The following is a 19,152-nucleotide window of genomic DNA, read 5'->3' as shown; positions in this document are numbered from 1 at the left end:
CTTCTCAGCCAGACCTTCTGAATTATTAACACCAAAACTTTCCTTACAGGTCAATGCTTATAGGGAAATGTCGTTCTTCATAACCCGGCGGTTGTTATTAGCCGCAGAAGTCCTACTCGACATACTACATAATCCACAAGACACAGGCCCCAATATATCCTCGACCATCCGTGAAACACGGCACAATTTGCAGATGTTATGCAATACGATGACTATATTTAAACCCCAAACTGGGCAATACGATCACCGAATTCACGCTTGTGCCTCATTTTTGGAGGAGTAAAGGTTAGATATTGTATTTAGCACCGGGTTTCTCAGAAACGATAGTCGGTAAATGGGGATGTACAAGAGCCTAAAATGATGTACTAAGCTAATTACATATCCAGGTACTTCCGAGAGCTTTATAACACACCTGGGCAGCGATTGTTGCATTGATAGTATGGGAATACACACTAGGAACTTAGGATTAGACTGACCGGAACGTTTTTTATTAACCGGGAGACATCATAGATGCAGTATGCCTGACGCAAAGAAGAAGCTCATAGTGCAACATAATTATATAACCCAGTTTTGGATGTAGGATCCAAACTGTTATTGGTTTATTCTTTTCTCAGACTGTGTCGGAACTCTGGTCACATGAATGACACGAAGTAAAAAGAGTCCTGTGACCTAGAATATCCACTTCTCAATATTTCTAGGTACGGAAGTTCAATGTCTCTTTTACCTAATTCAAAAATTAGAATAAGGTTATAAATTATTTTCAATGGACCGGGGAGCTTTGGGAGAACTCCGGTGGCCATACATTCGGTCCAATACACTTTTATTAACATGCAGATGGTAGTGCTTACATGTACGAAGTTGAAAGTGACCAATTATTTGTCTATTCGTGTCCTTCGAATGGATTTAATACCAGTTTGGAAATAAAGTGCAAATATTAATCATAGCCTTTCCTAGCCGTCGTCTGTTATCGATTCCTTGTTTAAGATCTCGAGAACCCGTTGTTTACCCGATACATGCAGTTCTCGACAATGTCTTCGCTATCACCCGTGCAGGCACCGGAGCATATCCTACAGCTTCTTTCTAAACTTCATCGCGTCTCTTTGGAGCAGGAAGTCGCTATTGCGGACAAAGGCAAGGTCTTCTCATCAGAAGTCCTCGACGATCTAGAAAATATACACGGAATCGAGGGTTCCAGAAACGCATTTGACCAACTCATGTTAGATAAATTCATAGCCCTGGACGCGGACAAGTGTCAATTCGTGTACCAGCTTATTAATGCGATGGGAGCCACCAACGTTGTTGAAGCAGGGACCAGCTTCGGAGTCAGTACAATATATCTTGCTCTTGCTGTTGCCCAAACCAAAGCAGCAACTGGAAAACCGGGTATCGTCATTGCCACGGAAAAAGAGCGGGAGAAGGCCGAGGCCGCTAGGAAATACTGGGCTCATTGCGGTGATATCGTGGAACAGCAGATTGATCTTCGAGAAGGGGACTTACTTGAGACGCTCAAGGCTGGGTTACCTCGAGTCGACCTTCTTCTCCTTGATAGTAAGTTTTTGTGCGATTGATCTGGCTACAGCGTAAAATCCCTAATATTTCTATCTCACAGTCTGGTCTTCGCTCGCGCTTCCAACACTTAAGGTAGTCCAGCCTTATCTTCGACACGGCGCTGTCGTTCTCGCGGATAACACCATATCCAGCGCCAAGGGTTACGCAGACCTACTTTCGTACTTGCAAAATCCTAAGAATGGTTTCCGAAACATGACTCTGCCCTTTACGAATGGCCTTGAAATGAGCGTATATTTGCCAGGTTCCCAATGACTCGATCACTATACAAAACATTCGTCATGTGAATGTCTGTCAGATCTTTGACCTCTAAGATCCTTGATGCGATATCATTTTATTACTTTTATGTCTGGTACTGATTTCCATTCAAACCTTGGAGCCTGGAGATGCCGAGCTAATGGCTCCCAACATTGATAGATATTTGAGGGTTACGCAATTCAATGATCTTTACTGGGAAATATATACCACATGTGATAAGCTATTCCATCAGATTCACAATCTTCAAATCTCAGGATGAAACAATAAGTAATCTTTAAAAAATTTCAATTCCGAGTTGGGGCCTGCTCTCCGTCATCCTCATACCCTCATCGAGCAGGTATCGTTCTAACGAATGGGTATTTCAAAGTGGACTCCGCATATTCAAATAAAACAGAACACTCATTTTGTCAAGAGCTTTCGATTACTGGGAATGTATTACCTTTCTGTTAAAATACTTTTTTAAGAACTAGACATCCTCCATTCCTTCTTGTGCGCTGCTAAGCCTTGGGATACTGTCTCGACTCTCGAAGCAATGTGAGACGTAGTCCAACATATGCTCTCGAAAATTCCCACATGTAAAAAAACGGCCCTGTAAAGGCTGAATAGATGCTTGGTTTGGTGGGCCATTGCATGCTGTGTGGGATATTACGTTACAGATATGCGGTTTTGCATAGTAACCCCACCACGTCGGCAAACTCTCTTCCAATGTTCGCAGTAAAGTGGGATAACTGATGTCCTTCATTGAGATTTTATAGCCAGGAAGCTGAAGCTTGACGTGTGTTTTTACCATTACTGTTGTACGAGACATTTCACCCTGAACTTCAAGTGCCAATAAGGCAGATCGATGCTGTGCTGCTCGCTTCGAATTGCCCCGTTACTCTGCGTACTCAGCCCAGATAAATGAGCAACATTATGAGCTCCAAAATTGCACAGCCAAACGTTATTACAGTCAAGGTAGAACCTGTCACGGCGGCGGAAGACTTCACTAGATTTTTTGACGTCACGGCACTTGCTTTTGGTCAACAGGTCAATGATGGAATATGGACTGCGATGAATTCGGGATGGGATACGCCCAAGGGGAGAGAAATCGGTATACATCATCTTATCAACCGGTGGTCTAGTACTACAAAAGATCGTAATGGCAATCCGAATACAATTTTCCTCAAGGCTACTGTGTCACGTCAGGACGAGCCTGGTAAGGAAGATATTGCTGGGGCGGCCATTTGGGTTCAAGCATCTATGGTCGAAGGATACGGTGATATGCCTACAACAGACATGGATCAATCCGTGCTTGACGAGCTTCTTCCCGGGAACCTGGAGGAGCAGAATTACGTGCGGCAGCTGAAATTCGGGCTTCACAGACGTCGAGTTGAGGTAGTCAAGGAAATTGCGTCAAGCTCTTCACCGGCAGTTATAGTACTCGATTTGTGCGTTGTCGACCCGGCATATCAGCGGCTTGGGATTGCCACAAAGCTGGTGGAATGGGGAGTATCAGAAGCTAAAAGACGCGGCGGATTGGAGTGTATTTTGGAGGCATCCAACATGGGTAGGCACGTTTATAAGAAACTTGGATTTCAACAAGAAGGTAGCGAGTTCGAGTACCAAGTTGATGAGCAGTTCCAACATCGCGACCGCCCATCGAATATTTTTATGCGCACAGGTAAACCGGCATCTTAAGATTGGCAGGGTACCTGGGTATACGAGACTATGCATAGCTTTAGGATCAATTGGCTCAGGATCAAATATTGCCGTCGAGGCTCTCGCCTGTGATGTCTCTGACGATAAATTGTGCTTTTTATTGATTTGAACTAAAACGTCCTAAAATACCATCGCTTATTACCCAGTCCTCCAATGTGAATTGTGCTATACAGGTTCGGGATTCGGCATCTAAGGCAAGCCACCTAGATAAACTTGTATCTCTACATACTAATTAGATGATAAAGAGTGCATCTAATACTTTCTAATATTGTATTGAAGGAGATTAGAAGCCCTCTTAGTTTGGTCTGCAATTCCACTGTCTAAGGCACTGCACCGGTTAATTTACACCGATAACTGAAGTACTAGCTGCATTGAAGAGTCCGTAAAGTTTGATCATTCTGAAACGGAAACTAATATTAGCACTTTTGCAAACGAGGCGGGGTAGTCATCTACTCATAATTGATGCTAACAAAGTCGATCGGTCGATGGCTATAACCACAACGTCCTTGGAAAAATATTTATGAAGCTTGAATACGTATATCGAAGGAATTGACGGTTGGACTTGGCAATCCTGCAACTACACAATGCTTTGGATGAGTCACATCATATTACGGCCATTCCGTATACAGCTTGCTAGCCATACGTGTGTGTGTCATTGTTTAATGGCCTTAGGCTGTGATTAATCACTGCCTACCCATTCCCTACTGGGACAAAGGCCGCCAGGGGGTAAGCCCTTGGTGTCAAGAACTGGTTACAATAAGTGACTCTTTGGCGCTTTTACATAACTGCCGTGGTCAGATGGATGACCCCAACATGTAGAGTTAGTCATGGCTTCTTAGCTTAGGTGCAAGGATAGGGCGTCGAGGGCAGATATCCTCGAAGAATCGAGATTCTGATAACTAGGTGGCTAGTTTTATGGCTCCTTTTGGAGTACCCTTTGTCTTCTTGGTTTCCTAATGTGTTATCAGACGATGCCCTGGACATGCACATAAAAGGGCCATGGTGAGCTGCGTAGCCAGTTCTCTTTCTTTTTCTTCCTCATGTCTAGTTTGTCGTTGATACGCTACCCTTTAGATTTTAGGATTGAGCATCTGTCACAGTACTTCAAAGGGGAAAATCTAGTGTAAGCATATTTTTATTGATATTAACACAAATCAGGTAATCTTTGTTACTTTGTGATAATTTTCAATCTTTCTAGGTGAAGATAGTAATAGTATCAAGATACTAATAATAACTTTACTTTCTAGCTACTATAACTACTTACTACATAATGGTAGACCAGTGCATATTAATATCATTTATTTCTATCTAATTTATTGCAACAGTCACCTGATCAGATAGCTTCATTAATCCAATCCTATAGCATGAAGGAATATCATCGCCGTGAATACTAGTCTCTCCCACGACAGATGGCCTTCACTGCTCTAGTCACTTTTAGTTTCTCTCTTCCTTTCGAGATTCTTCTCTCCTCAAAGATTTCTTTCTTCATCCACCCATACTTTCCCATCGCCACTTCATCAGTATCAAACCCAATCTTGAGGTTATCATCAACTCATCCATTAACAATCATATCACTCACATCAAGAGCCATGGATGAACCCCCTGCCACTTATTCTCCAGAGGGTAGATCTGTCCATCCATCTAAAAGGCGTCGTCTTGAGGTCAACCATTCCGAAGGCCCCCCTCCCGGTTGCCTTTTGTTCAACACCACCGAACCTGCAGACACAGTTCTTCAGTACAAGATTGTCTCTGCATACATTGCTGCATTCCCTCCTGCTGGAGGACTATTGATCAACCAGTGGACGATTGTTTGCCGTGTCAATCGCACTGAGACATACCAGATTTCCTTGAAAGCACTACCAGGCGTTGGGGATGACTGTGCCTACAACGACATATACCTCGAACTTGCTAAGGGTCCAACTATCAACGCCACGGGCAGACTTCATGGAATGGCAAAGACATTCAAAATCAGTATTGTGGTCGATTCAACTATCGGTGACCTTGTTGAAGTGTTGTTCGATAATAATCTCAACAAGTATCAGTTGTTGCATGGCCGAGGTTTGTGCATGACTTTCCCACACACGCAACAAATCATCATCACAAATACTCATTCACATAACATGTTATGTTATTAATATTAACTAATTGCCAACTATCTTTAGGCAACCGTGCCTGGATGTGCGGCGTTCTCCAGGTGGCAATTGAAATATTTCATAATATAGATGAAAATGTCGCGGCCATGTCCTATGTTGCTCAAGGTTGGGAGGCCGAATTTCCAATCCGCCCTGGTGATTTTCAAACTCCGATGATGGGAATTTGGCTTGATCGCACTGCATGGTCCGGTGGAGAATAAGATACGACTGCAGAAAACAATACACCCGGCTATGAAGTACGATCGAAAACTACTTTATTTCCCGAAGGACATCGACCTGTGGGTGAGGCGAAAGGTTGGCAGTGGTGGTTTTTGAGGCCATACATTTTTGGTACAGACTCGGTGCATTATTGATGGGGTGGATAGCTCAGATGCCTTGCAAACGGCTTCTGAAGTGGTAATCTGGAATTTTAAGTAGGTAGACAAACTGAGAATGGAGAACAGAAGTAGAGGCATTCAACTTTCTTTCAATTACCTTCATTGTAGAAGCCCAGAAGGTCACCAGAACATTGGAATACGTAAAAATACACCCAGGTCGCCTACCAGAACAGAGAAACTTGGAGGTGTTATTGAAATAGCCATGTGCTCGTAATACATAGCTTATCACATATTTATGCTCTATAAACTAAGGTTCAAATATACATAACTTTTTGTTTGCTCTAAAGATGCAATTCATTGAACACGTAAATTCCTGGAAGGGCATCCAGATTATTGGGGAACTCCACCACGGCCTCCAACAGCTCCCACAACCTGTAGCTGATCAGCTGTGAGACGGACCTCTGGGAGTGGCCGACCTCTGCCTGTGGGCCAGCTAATGAAACCAGTTTCTGCCAAATATCGTAGATAACGGCCAACATCGTCGCGACTGATTCCGTACCCGGCACTCTCATCAACTCCTGTCCAGTGGTCTGCATCTAACTTGAGAATCTTGACTGCGTTCCGATCATCAAGTTCAGGCGCCTTGGTATTGCCGGGCAGGTCATTGACACAGAAGTGGAATAATGGCATGAGAGCATGTTGTTCTTGATCTTCTCTTGACCGCCAGCAGAAACATATTTCTCCAAGTCATGCTTCCAGTCTTCGTAGCTTATTTCTCGCACGTCATAACCGTAGTATTCCAGGATAGAGAGATATTCGTTCATACGGAGTCGGGGATGGCCAGTAACATGTACGACTTTGACTCCTTCAAGAGGGTTTAGTGCAGCTGCTACAACGACACGCGCGACGTGGTTCACCGGTACAGAATTGACTGTGTTGATGATGCGAGGACGAGAGTGTAGTTGAATTGATCCCTTCAAGAATCTGATGAGGAAATCATCGGTACTGTGGCGAGAAAAGAATTGTTAGCAAGCAAAAATCGCAATCTCAGGAGATCACTGACTTGACTGTCCCGGTCTCGGAGCATCCCAAGATATATCCGGGTCGAATGACAGAGCCACGAAGACCCCTTCTACCTGCCTCTCTGACAAGTTGCTCAGAAACCCACTATTTCATACATGGTCAACGTACTGTGTCTTTTAGTTTTCTCGTAGATATGGAGCCATTATCTCACCTTAGTCTGGCCATAGCCAGTACCTAAGTGGCGCCGGCTACCCTGCAAATCATCCTCCTCGGAAATGGCGCCTTCTCCAGTGCTAATCTGTTTCTCAGAAAGAGAGACATAGTGCTCAGTATCAAGTACACTAGTTGAAGAAACAAATGTAAAGATCTTGGGCTTGCCAATGTTGCACATTTTCATGGCTTCAATGGTCGACAGAACGTTAGCAGCCATCATCTCCTGGTAACGCTTGACCCAATGAACTGTGGCACCGTTGGCGATGATTACAGATACTTCTTGGGCCAGTCTTTGCCATTCATCATCGCTCAGACCAAGTTGTGGTTTAGAGAGATCTCCAGCAACACAGGTAATACGTGATTTCCACGAATCTTGCCAAAGCCCGTAACCTTTAAGCGAGCGTTCGAGACGTGCCATACCAGATTCAGCATCCTTGGCACGGACGTGTGCAATAATATGCAGCTTTCGACTATTTCGCTCTAGAAGATCTTTGATGATGAATCCTCCTAGAAAACCTGTTGCTCCAGTAATGAAGATTGTTGGGCTTGCAGATGCTCGGACCGTGGCTGGGTCTGCAGCTTGGAACTTTTCCGGCAACACTGTGAGCAGGTGGTCCAAAGATTTTGCGTAAGCGGGATCCTCTTCACTTTCTTCTTGAGTTTTTCCGCCTTGGAGTTCCTTGTCAATCTGTGCACTGAAAGCTCGCAATGTTGAATGCTCGTAGAGAATATTAATCGAAACTTGTGCTCCAGTCTGCTTGCGAATATCAAGCAGCATCTGCTGTGCTAGGAGACTGTGGCCGCCGAGAGTGAAGAAGTCATCATCAGGAGACACTTTCTTTTCGTTCAGACCACGGATAAGAGTAGCCCATCTTGTGGCGACTAGTCTTTCGGTCTCCGTCAAAGACTCCCATCGCTTAACATCTTCATCAGAAGTGGCCTCTGTTTGTTCGGAGATATCAGGGAAAGGAAGGTTTGGCTTATCGACTTTACCATTCGGGTTCAATGGCAACGCTTTTAGGAAGATGAATAGACTTGGGACTGCGTAGCTAGGGAGTCTGCCCTTGAGGTGATCCCTGACCTCTGTCTGCATTGCTCTGAATTTCTTGAGGTAGACCCTGGTGACACCGAAGTCTGTGCCTTCGTCTGGAACATCTTCCAGGCCATGGGACTCTAGCCACTGCGGCCATAATTTCATTTCTGGTACAATGTAGCTGACCAGTGTTGGCTCTTCATTCCGATCTCGCCTAACAAGAGTTTTGCAGTCTCGAATCATGAGATTCTGACTCAAGTTACTATCAATATCGTTGAGTTCAATTCGGAAGCCACGGATTTTGACTTGATCGTCAGCTCTTCCAGTACACTCAACGTCGCCTGATTCCAGGTAACGACCCAGGTCACCAGTTCGGTATAGACGATCTCGCGGTCCCTTATAATACCTCCTCCATGGTTCACCTTTGTTGTTCTTCTGATCTGCCTCAACCCATTTGTTATTATCAACGAACCAATTTTGTATGAATTTAAGATCGTTCAGAGCCTGATCGCCACGATATCCTTCGGCCAAGCCAGCGGCACGGACGTAAATTTCGCCGGTCTCTCCCACTCCACACAACTTATTTCTGTCCTCACGGTTGACGACAAGTAATTGCACATTTTGCATACCTCGTCCCGCCGGAACGGTATCCTTAAGGTGGTCCATGCCGTGAGGATCCTCCGCTCTGCTTTTGATATAATAATAGCTCACGGCACGCTGTGTCTCAGTCGTTCCGTACATGTTGATAATATTGACATTTTCAGCAAGGGCTCGAAGAGCTTTGCAGTCTCTTGTGGTCAAGACATCTCCGACAAAGAACGCACTCTTGAGGCTAGGGAAGGTTGCACTAGCTCCACCAACAAGAATTTGTCCCATAGCAGGAGTTAGGTGAGTTACTGTTGGTGAGTACTTGGCCATCCATTCTGCAAGTCTTTCATGTGCAATATCAGATCTTGATGGGACTAATAACTGGGCACCCAAAAACAACGGCGTGAAAACATCTCGCTGAATGGGGTCGTGCGCGATTCCACTCAGCATAGTAAATTTGCTTTCTGAACTCAATCCGAAGTGCTCAGCCATCCAACCAAAATATCTGCAAAGACTGTAATGCCGTCCCAAGACGCCCTTAGGTCGGCCCTCTGACCCTGAAGTAAAAGACAATGTGGGATGACTATCAGGTCCAACTTGGGTAGGAGGGGGACCGGATGCCTTCTGTCGAGCCTCGGAAAATACATCTTTTCCATCAATTTCTCCTCCAGATAAAGTTCCATCGTCACCGATGCGAAGTGACGGCACTTCTGCCTTGAGATGCAGCTCGTCGTCGATATAGTTCCGCACAACCGGTGCAAGCGGACCGGCTTCATCGGTTGCCCTTCCAATATTGATCAATGCGCGAGGTTGAGCAACTTCGAGGTATATCTTTTGCCTAGCTGGAGGATATGCAGGGTCTAGGACTGTAAAGGTGGCGGCTGAAGACAAAGTTCCCATGATAGCGACCACGAGATCAACGGAGCGATGGGCGAAGATCATGACCACGTCGTCATTAGTGATTCCCGCATCATGAAGATAATGAGCGAGTGTGTTTGACGCTTCATATATTTGTTTATAAGTGAATCGACGCTCCGGGCCCTCGGAAGAAGCCGTTTCGACGACGCATGTGCGATCCGGATGGCTTTTGGCTATTGTTGGTCACCACATCAGCCGACAATGATTCAGAGAAAGGGTTCATGATGCAAAAAAATGATCAAGCAGACTATCATTATTGTGTTTATATAATCACATACCATTCTGTCCAAAGATATCTTGAATTGATCCAACCTGTGTCAAATTTGAGGTCAGCCTACCTAAAAATTTCTGACTCCGCAAGCATTGAAGGAAAAACATACATAACCGGACCAATCGAGGTCGACGGTCGGATTTGGTAGGAGAGTCATGTTTTATCTCACAGATCGTCTCAGCATAGGAATAATTAAGTTCGCAGCTCAGATGAAATTGTATAGAGATGCGAATTGAGAGTCAAAATAGTAATCGATGCGGTGCGTCACGCAAAGACTTCCGGTTGGGCGGTGAGTCAATCGCTGCGAAATCGGCGTGGGGTAGAAGACGATCCTGTTCGGGCATAGCGGCATGTCTAGGCATTTTGTCTGAACCATTTCTTTCCTTTTCATATGTTGAACATTTCTTCAAAAATGTCTCTCGGTTGGGGAGTCAATTGACTCTATCGAGATGCTTGGAAGATTGACAAGTATTTGGGGCAGCTTACTGTACCAGGGACCATAACCGACTCTATTCAACAAGCTCTTGCGAGCCATTGACTATTTAATCTTCGTTAAGGCCAAGTGCGATTTAAAACAGCAATGCAAAAGTTAGTGTTGGTTTGGCTATGGTCCGTATCACGTAGCATAGACGGTAGCAAGGCGCGAGCACGAAGCGGCCTAATGAGTTTGACAATATGAAGCTATCTTGATTCCTAATATTGTGACTGATCCCTCAAGAGCAAGGAGGTCGGATAGTTAGCTAGATATATACGCGGCACGCCACGTGCCACGTGAATATCAACGCTACATGTTTCGGCACCGGATATTAGTTGGTCTGATGTGGCACGCACGTGCCACGTATATATCTAGCTGGTTATCCCCCGTCCCCCTAGTTCTGGGGAGGGAATAACACGAGTCACAATATTAGGAATTCAGTATTACTGACTCAGTCAGCTCGTTGGATTAGCTGTCCTCATTAGGTTTTGCGATCTGATGACGGTAAACCAACAACATCTAATTGAGCGACCAAGATTGGTGGAACATCTCAAATCGATAGAAATAATCAAGTCTGCGATCATAACTACGTCTGGACTTGTAACGATCAAAACTTGTCGGGCCTTCATGGGAGGTGTGAAGGTAGGGTCACTCCGCTAAATATCAAAGTAGCGACGAGAATAATTTGCAATTGACGACCCGTTCCAAATCTGTCTTTTATGACCAGTCTCCATCGATCAATCAAGTAGCTACGTAAATTTGAACTCAATGGAACAAAGGGTGGTTATCAGACACAATTGGCCAACTGCCCGATAAGGAGATCGAGATCGGCGGGGTCGCGGGGACACCCGAAGATCTTGCATTATTGACGTTTATTTAGACCTCGTCTTACAAGTATATTCTCACAATCACAGGAAATACTGCTCGATACTTCGCGTACTCTCAGATAGTATACTATCTGGACTGTTACCCGCAATGGCGAACACAATGGACAAGGCAGTGCTCAAGCAAGTGCAGATTGCACTACAGAATGCCGATGTCGAGCTTCAAGACATCAACAAAAAAGTTGGTGGCCGAAAAACATGTTTGAAATCAAACGAGAGCTCGGTAAGAGGAAAATTGGTTAATATTCTGTCCAATCACTAGATATGGTCCAATCCCGAGCTCGCGTATAACGAACACATGGCCCACGATAATATTTGTGCGATGTTTGACAATCTAGCCACTACACGATCCTTGAATTATCAGATCCGCCGTAAAACATACCAACTTGACACATCTTTCGAGATCGAATACAAAAAGGGAGACGGTGGCCAGGTCCTCGTTTTCAATGCCGAATATGATGCATTGCCAGGTATCGGACACGCGTGCGGCCACAATTTGATTGCTACGAGCTCAATAGCAGCATACATTGCCACCGTAGAAGCATTAGAAGCTCTTGATACCTCTTCTCTACCTGGTTACACCGTACGATTACTTGGTACTCCAGCTGAAGAAGGTGGCGGTGGAAAACTAAGGCTTATCGCGGCCGGAGCATATAAGGGTGTCGATGCATGTCTGATGGTTCACCCAGTTACCCAGGGAAACAATGATGCATCTGTGCCTGGAGTCCATATCGCAGGTCCCGAATCATTTCTTGCTAACAATAAGATTAGAATACGCTATACTGGTTCAACCGCTCATGCAGCTGGAGCGCCATGGGAGGGCATCAATGCTCTTGATGCAGTCGTGTCTGCTTACGTCAACATCTCTCTTTTACGGCAGCAGATTATGCCCTCACAAAGAGTACATGGAGTCATTGTGAATGGTGGCGAGAGACCGAATGTCATTCCAGGCTCCGCAAGCCTCCATTACTATATACGGTCGCCGGATACGAAGTCATTGAACGCACTCACAGATAAAGTTATCAGGTGCTTTGAGGGTGCAGCGACGGCGACCGGTTGTAAAGTGGAGTTTGAATGGTTTGCATTTTTTCCCTTGAATTTTGCATAATTCTTTGCACTATGCCTACTGATCGTTATGTGACACAGGATCAACAGCTATCAGGAGTTGAAGAACAACAAGCCCATCTGCGAGGTTTATACAGAGACGCTAAAGGCAATGGGGCATCAATGCTTCCTCAGTGATAGTGAAATGAAGGGTTCTCTAGATGGTGCCTCAACCGATATGGGTAAATAATTCCCATTTTTTCTACATGACTATGCACACGGGACTCAATTGGATTGTAGGGAACGTCATGCATCAAGTACCTGGGTTTCATGCCCTGTTTCAAATCCCAACAGATGACGGAGCTGGAAATCATACCCATGGCTTTACTGCCGGGGCAGGCTCATCAGAGGGGTACCGAAGAAGTATTGTTTGTGCAACTGGGATGGCTGTAGTTGGCTTGCGGGTTTTGATGGAAAACGAATTCGCCAAGTCTGTCAAAGCCGATTTTGAAAGGGCACTATGAGCAGTGCGTAATGAAGTGATATTTCTTTTATCCTGTTGTCTAATTCATGTTATTGTCGAACTGGTGTCTTCCTTAGTTATTATGGCTTTGGAATTGCAGGGCACAGCGGAGAGTCAATGAACTTTAAGTCTGGAGTCGATGGGTAAGAGAAACTTACAACTCTTTCATCTCATCCATGATCTTCCCTTAATGGTTTCCAGCAACCGATCCTTTAAAATATAACCATCATGGTATTTCCTAGTAAACGCTGCATCGCTTGTAAAAATTGCCATGTGAAGGTAAGCTCATTGTCAAGAACCACACCCCAGTTACAAAACCAAACTGACATTGCATAGTGCGATGCGATGCGACCCAGGTGTGACCGGTGTCACAAAGGGAATCAGGATTGTTTCTGGGAAGAATTCTTCACAAATCAATATTCTCTTCAGAATTGAGAATGCATTTGCACAAGGAAAGCCTCGGTGCCCTCGTAAACGTATTGATGGGGCAGGCAAACTGACTCTGATGTGACACAGACACATAATACACCAATATTGAACTTGCAAACGGTAAATTTCTCAATAGAAGCTTATGCCTTCCAATACTAGGTAGGATAATCTGGCATCGTGGCTAAATGATCTCTTTGATGTTGGACTGGAATATGGAGCTGATGCGCGTTATCACTCACAGCAAGCAGGGGAAACAGAAACCAGTCTTCATCTTGCTGTCTCTGCCTTTGCACTTGCTATTCTTGGTCGAGTAAATATAACGCATGAAATTCTCCAACGTGCTAAAAAGTTCTACGCTCAAAGCATTTCACAACTGAGAAAGGAGCTCAAGGTACTGTCACATGACATGATTGATCAACCACTTATTGCGACTATGATGCTTAACAAATATAATGTGTGTCTGCTGAATCAATACCTCAAGATTTACTTATTCTGACACATATTATAGAACATCATGTATGATTTCAGAGCACGAACAAGTTCAAGAATCCTCCCATCTGCTCGATGCACAAGTTCACCGCTCTTTGGAATTCATGCATACCACTACAAAGACACTGCAAGCCTTCTACAAGCCCAGCAACAGAGAGGTCAAACACAGAATATTCTTCTGGAAATGGTCCTTCGAAGGACTATAGTATGTGTATAGTATACTATTATCAAGTGAACTGGCACTAACTTGACATTTCCCTTAGATCAGAGCCTATCTTTTTTCTGGTGAATGTCCCAGCATGGTTACATGACGGTACCTTTGGCGAGTCGGATCCAGCCCTGGTTCTTGACAGTCTAATCATAAAAGCTGCCTCTATCTGGTCAGCATGGGCATGCAGTTGTGTGGAATAGATACCGCATTGTTCGCTCCTCATAAATAGTATTCAGATAGAGTTGTTATCTGCAATGTCCCAATGCGTTCCAGAAAACTCGGATGCTGTTACTCCAGACCAAGCAACGGCATGCTAAAAGACTATGAAATCTTTGACCAGGGATTTATGCCACAGTATTCCCTTCTTTTACCTTCCCAGATCGAAGATCATCGATTCCTCGAAATGCATGTCATCGCAATTTCCACCGCTGATGATGGTGGTGCTTCTTGCATGGCCTATAACTATTGCTGTTGGTATTGAAACAGTCTCAGAAGATCAAAGGGAATGGCTGAGGTGCAGGTTGCAAGCTGTTTCTCTGGTGACAGGGGTACCGAGCTTTTATTCCTCTACGGAGGATTGAATTGGTTGAAGGGTTCAATGCCCAGGTGGTATGTAACCAAGCAAAATGAAATCTCTATCCGAAGATCATCAAATACATATCAGCCATCTGATTATACGTATAAAATCAATTCCACTCATATATTTATTTCAATTCACATCTAGGCACGCACAAAAGATGCTGGTGAGGGTTGATACTTCTACGAACAACGAGAGAATGAGACGCAATAATCAACCTTATCGAACATGGCCAGCAATTAGTCTCGGTTCATAAGGCTCCTCAAGGTACCTCACCTCATCATCCGTCAACTGCTTCTCCCGGAGACCAGCCGTCTCCTCAACCCTCTCAACCGAATTGAGACCAACAATGAGTACCGTATCCTTGTTCTTATGCCACTCCAAAGCCACCTGCTCATCTTCCAACCTTTATCAGTTGCCAAAATTTCCACTCTTGAGATGATCTCTTGATCGGCTTCCAGAAATACGTGCTGCCGGCCCCTTGGATCGTGCTGGTTTATCAACGAGCCAGTCTTCCCACAATATAGGGGCGACCAAGGTACTAGACCAACACCAGTCTCTTACAGAAACGAATTATTTCTCGCTCCTCTTCTCGATAGCATAGATTGTAATAATTCTGCATGCTGATGAATTTGGTCCAGCCGTTCTTTTCGGCAATGAATTGCATTTGGACAAATTGAACAGCTCACATTGAGCTTGTACCGATGTAACGCACTTTTCCGGCCTGTACGACGTCGTGCAAGGCTCTCGTTGTCTCCTCTAGTGTGGTGATGTAATCGAAACGGAGAAGATCAATGTACGTAGTGCCCAGACGAGCGAGGGAGGCATCAACTGATTTGAGAATGGCAGTCCGGCTCAGTCCTATTTTCGACAGTCGTTAAGGAATAACAAACAGCACAGCGGAAAAAGATTTCCGTAGACAAATAGCTAATACCGACCTCCGTGATTAACATAATCCTTATTCTTAGCCAACAAATCAGGAAATCCGTGTCCAAGATTGGTATCATTCTCTTCAACCACAAACCCACACTTGGTCATGATAACAACCTTTTCACGCAGAATTTTAGTTCCCGAATCGCAGCGCCGAGAACTTCCTCGCTCTGTCTGTTGTAGTACACATTTAATGTGTCCCAAGTATCTATGCCGTTATCATATGCTGCCTGCAGCACTTTGAGTGATTCTTCCTTGTTGAGGAGCCAGTTTGCATACGGTGATGTGCCTGTAAGACTCATACCCATAGCACCCATGGGTCTGGAAACTCGAAGACCAGAACTTCCGAGGCGAACGTATTCCACCTTAGTGGCGTCGAGAGACTTGGAGGCTTGCTGGTGTAATTAATTATCCGGCCATTACGTTTTAAATACTCCAGATGGTTGTTGTTGCTTCATCACGGAACTGGCTTAGGGCACAGTCGGCATGGACTGATATCCAATGTTTTTGAGTTGTCTGAAATGAGAAATTAAATAATCAAATCTTCCTCAGGATGCTCCAGACAACCCAGGTCTCTTTATACTCTTCATTGTCACCCCTACACCTACAAGGGAAGGAAAAATTCATATCATTACTCGTCGGAGATACTGCTAAGTCCTCAAAATCCGCTTACTTTTCATGACTGTCTTCCAATATAGCCTGTGTAGCCAGTTAGCATGACTGTTCCCCCAGCATTTTGGATTATGGATTGTTGCCTGTTTCGAAAAGTATGATATGAAGCTCGCGATTTTCCTATCTTGGTTAGTCCGACAGGAATATTTAAGGGAATTTAGTGCAGGCGTCTTTTTTCGACAGATACTTCTCTTGATTCATAATTATAATGCATTCGGGATGATTCTTTCCGATTTTGAGGTATAGAGCTCTTTATGCATAAGCAGTGTTTTGATTCAAGTCTTGTAATTATGTGTTTAGATGCCAAAGGCCTTAATTCATGTTTCTGATATGGATTGACGTGTAGTCAAGATAATCAGTAAGACTACTCAGTAAGGAAACATATCCAAATAAGCCTCGAGTATACAACATAAAGTATCAGATAATTTCAACTGTACCAAGTTGTGCTGAGGGTCTCATTCTCTAGTCATGCCCTGTATTCACGCCGATTTCATTTGCTGACACCATTCGTGGCATTGATACTGGCACCGCTTCCGGTCTTACCGGCTTTCCTGGAAGCTATCTTAGCCTCTTTCTCTTCTTCCTTCGCCTTCTCCCTCGCACGTTGAATTTCCAGTCTTCTTGCTTCGTACTCAGCAAAGGTCCGGGAGCCCCATGTCTTCAAACTTTCTGGATTTCTCATGCACCATATTGCGACCTCCCTTGTTGCAAGAGTATCTTCCAAACAATCATGCCCCCTTTTCCCCGTTTGAATCGCCATGTTGACAAAGCAAGCGAGTAGTTTCTTTAAACCATAAGTCTGAGGGAACTTCTTGCCCTGATGGTCCAGAAATACTGCTTGCGCAGCTAGGATTGCTGTGTCGACAATCCTTGGGTGGAATATGCCCAGAACATTCAAATCATTCTGTAAAGCATGTCCAACCAGAATAGTCTCAGTGTCAACATATTGCCAGAGTGCTTTTCGGGCAGCTGGCCAGCCACGAAGAGCCTGGCCTCGTTCGATCGCCACATTCATGGCTTTACGTGTAACACCGCTAACTGTGGATCTCCAGGATTTTACCTTGGAAACGGGGTTGACCAAGGTATTCAAAAGAGTCTCTCCCGTCAGTACGTCTACCGAACATAATAGCACAACCGAATCCGACCCTTTCCATAGTCCAACCATTTCACAATCAATTGCGACTATTTTGCGCTTTCGTTGTCCCGCTACTGCTTGTGGTGTTGGACGAAACTCCTCGTATCGAACGTTGGTGTTGGTTTTCCGTCCCGTAACACCCTGTAATATATACTGCTCTGCATTAAGAACGTTGGTTGCGTGACATGCAGCAAGTAGAGCACGATAAATAGTCTCGTACTCGGCAGAGGGTAAGAGGGTGTATGTGTTTAGTCTGTGCAAGAACCCTTGCTTCTGGGCCATTACTTGCTTCTCTGAGACCTCTTGTTGATAATGATCCTCATTGAGACTGAGCTCTTCGAGACCTATAGATCCGCGTAAGTCTCGAACTTTACAGTCGCTCTATAAAGTCATCTCGAACAGTACATACCTCGACGAATGAGGGGCACCTGCAGGGCAAGAGACGTGGTGCAATTCTCCGGCTCGAGAACTCTTCTCGTCACTTCTGTCATCGTGACTACCGACTCAACTTTCGAGGCGCTTGCAATATTGCCGGGGGCAGCAGATAGATGGATACGGGCATGTTGCCGTAGATCTTTGTCGATAGCAAATCCTTTGTTGCAAACCGAGCAGCGAACTTCATGGTTAGTAGCGGAGCGGTGAGATCTGAGAGCCTTCTGCGAACCAAAGGCTCGGTTGCACACTCTACAGGTATACTTTTCTCCATTTTGTTCAATCTTCTCTTTCTTTCGCGTCAATATCGCAAAATTGGATGTCTGATTGTCGGCCATGCCGATGCTCCGAAGTAAGGCGACTCACAGATCCTGAGTTATCTCTCAAGATAGCCAAAAATAGCAGAGTAAATAAGGCTATTGACTGCGCTGTATCCCAGCGAAAGGGAAATCACTAGTCACGCGGGAAGGTATATTGTGATTGTGGGACAGCAGACAGGCTGACAGAACAATGTCTAGCACACAACTATGCAGCCCATTTGAAGACAAGCGAACAAAGTCTTGCCCTTTATACATTTATACCAAGTAATATTTAAGCTGGTTGAACGTTGTTTTGCCGCAATAAACAAAGTCGAGTACCCCGGCGGGTACCCAAGTGATGGGCAAAATCGGAAAAACCCAGTGACTCAGTTACCATAGGATCGTCCGATATCTATATCAGATGGTGCTTGTGGTGATACAGTGCGGCAGCAATATGTTTTCTGTATATCAAATCGGCGTTTACCTGTTGATCACAACTGTACACAGTACTTGAGAGTTTTTGACATTGCAGTTTGGAAAAACACCAAGAATTGGTACTGGATGCACTTCCGAATAGTACTCAGAATCAGTGTTGTTTCAAGAGAGATACAGGGATACCTTTTTATTCCGATTGGTCCGGCAACCGTCGCTCTAAATTTTTGCAATCTGTCACTATCTGAGCCCTTAAAAAATAGAAATAATCGATATGTGTATGAGCCAGGAGCCGAATGCTTGTCTTTCAAGCTACGCTATACAACCAACAACAGTAACCCTCTGTGCCCGCGCTGAAATCCTTCAGTAAGGAGCCACGGAGACTACCGCATGAGGGGTCAAGGCGGGTGTTTAGATGATTTCACTGGAAGAGATGCTGAAGAATATGCCCAAGGTGTCTGATATAATGAAGTTTCAAAAATTTTCCGAGTACCAAGTCTACAAACATGAAAGAAAATCGGACCGCAGCGATGACTTACCTGGTTTATGGGGGAGCACCTCCGGAGCATACCCGAAATCCAG

The 19,152-nt window shown here is 44.8% G+C and overlaps 7 protein-coding genes across 7 annotated transcripts; 4 read left to right on the top strand and 3 right to left on the bottom strand.

Annotated features, from left to right (window-relative positions):
* Window positions 1-776: 776 nt before the first annotated feature.
* Window positions 777-1,854, top strand: TSTA_028840 (O-methyltransferase, putative). Its single transcript, XM_002479991.1, has 2 exons — window positions 777-1,548; window positions 1,610-1,854. The coding sequence occupies exons 1-2, from the start codon at window positions 1,014-1,016 to the stop codon at window positions 1,819-1,821; spliced, it is 747 nt and encodes a 248-aa protein (XP_002480036.1). The 5' UTR covers window positions 777-1,013; the 3' UTR covers window positions 1,822-1,854.
* Window positions 1,855-2,736: 882 nt separating this feature from the next.
* Window positions 2,737-3,539, top strand: TSTA_028830 (uncharacterized protein; the record flags this gene model as incomplete). Its single annotated transcript, XM_002479990.1, has 2 exons — window positions 2,737-3,484; window positions 3,511-3,539. 2 exons carry the CDS (start codon window positions 2,737-2,739, stop codon window positions 3,537-3,539), a joined length of 777 nt encoding a protein of 258 aa, XP_002480035.1.
* A 1,572-nt stretch (window positions 3,540-5,111) lies between these two features.
* Window positions 5,112-5,875, top strand: TSTA_028820 (uncharacterized protein; the record flags this gene model as incomplete). The annotated part of the gene is made up of 2 exons (XM_002479989.1): window positions 5,112-5,580; window positions 5,685-5,875. The coding sequence occupies 2 exons, from the start codon at window positions 5,112-5,114 to the stop codon at window positions 5,873-5,875; spliced, it is 660 nt and encodes a 219-aa protein (XP_002480034.1).
* A 395-nt stretch (window positions 5,876-6,270) lies between these two features.
* Window positions 6,271-10,195, bottom strand: TSTA_028810 (alpha-aminoadipate reductase Lys2, putative; the record flags this gene model as incomplete). The annotated part of the gene is made up of 5 exons (XM_002479988.1): window positions 6,271-6,997; window positions 7,056-7,159; window positions 7,227-9,940; window positions 10,046-10,079; window positions 10,148-10,195. 5 exons carry the CDS (start codon window positions 10,193-10,195, stop codon window positions 6,589-6,591), a joined length of 3,309 nt encoding a protein of 1,102 aa, XP_002480033.1. The 3' UTR covers window positions 6,271-6,588.
* Window positions 10,196-11,148: 953 nt separating this feature from the next.
* Window positions 11,149-13,117, top strand: TSTA_028800 (amidohydrolase, putative). Its single transcript, XM_002479987.1, has 4 exons — window positions 11,149-11,578; window positions 11,660-12,474; window positions 12,544-12,683; window positions 12,742-13,117. The coding sequence occupies exons 1-4, from the start codon at window positions 11,489-11,491 to the stop codon at window positions 12,963-12,965; spliced, it is 1,269 nt and encodes a 422-aa protein (XP_002480032.1). The 5' UTR covers window positions 11,149-11,488; the 3' UTR covers window positions 12,966-13,117.
* A 1,696-nt stretch (window positions 13,118-14,813) lies between these two features.
* TSTA_028790 (norsolorinic acid reductase, putative) lies at window positions 14,814-16,058 on the bottom strand (the record flags this gene model as incomplete). Its single annotated transcript, XM_002479986.1, has 7 exons — window positions 14,814-14,852; window positions 14,947-15,068; window positions 15,138-15,211; window positions 15,360-15,531; window positions 15,609-15,717; window positions 15,789-15,995; window positions 16,035-16,058. 7 exons carry the CDS (start codon window positions 16,056-16,058, stop codon window positions 14,814-14,816), a joined length of 747 nt encoding a protein of 248 aa, XP_002480031.1.
* Window positions 16,059-16,592: 534 nt separating this feature from the next.
* Window positions 16,593-18,177, bottom strand: TSTA_028780 (RNA exonuclease, putative; the record flags this gene model as incomplete). Its single annotated transcript, XM_002479985.1, has 2 exons — window positions 16,593-17,751; window positions 17,817-18,177. 2 exons carry the CDS (start codon window positions 18,175-18,177, stop codon window positions 16,763-16,765), a joined length of 1,350 nt encoding a protein of 449 aa, XP_002480030.1. The 3' UTR covers window positions 16,593-16,762.
* Window positions 18,178-19,152: the final 975 nt, after the last annotated feature.

The sequence above is a fragment of the Talaromyces stipitatus genome, genomic scaffold (genome assembly GCF_000003125.1).
Source record: "Talaromyces stipitatus ATCC 10500 scf_1105507295541 genomic scaffold, whole genome shotgun sequence".
Lineage (NCBI taxonomy): Eukaryota > Fungi > Ascomycota > Eurotiomycetes > Eurotiales > Trichocomaceae > Talaromyces > Talaromyces stipitatus.
This window is presented reverse-complemented; position numbering and strand designations above follow the sequence as displayed.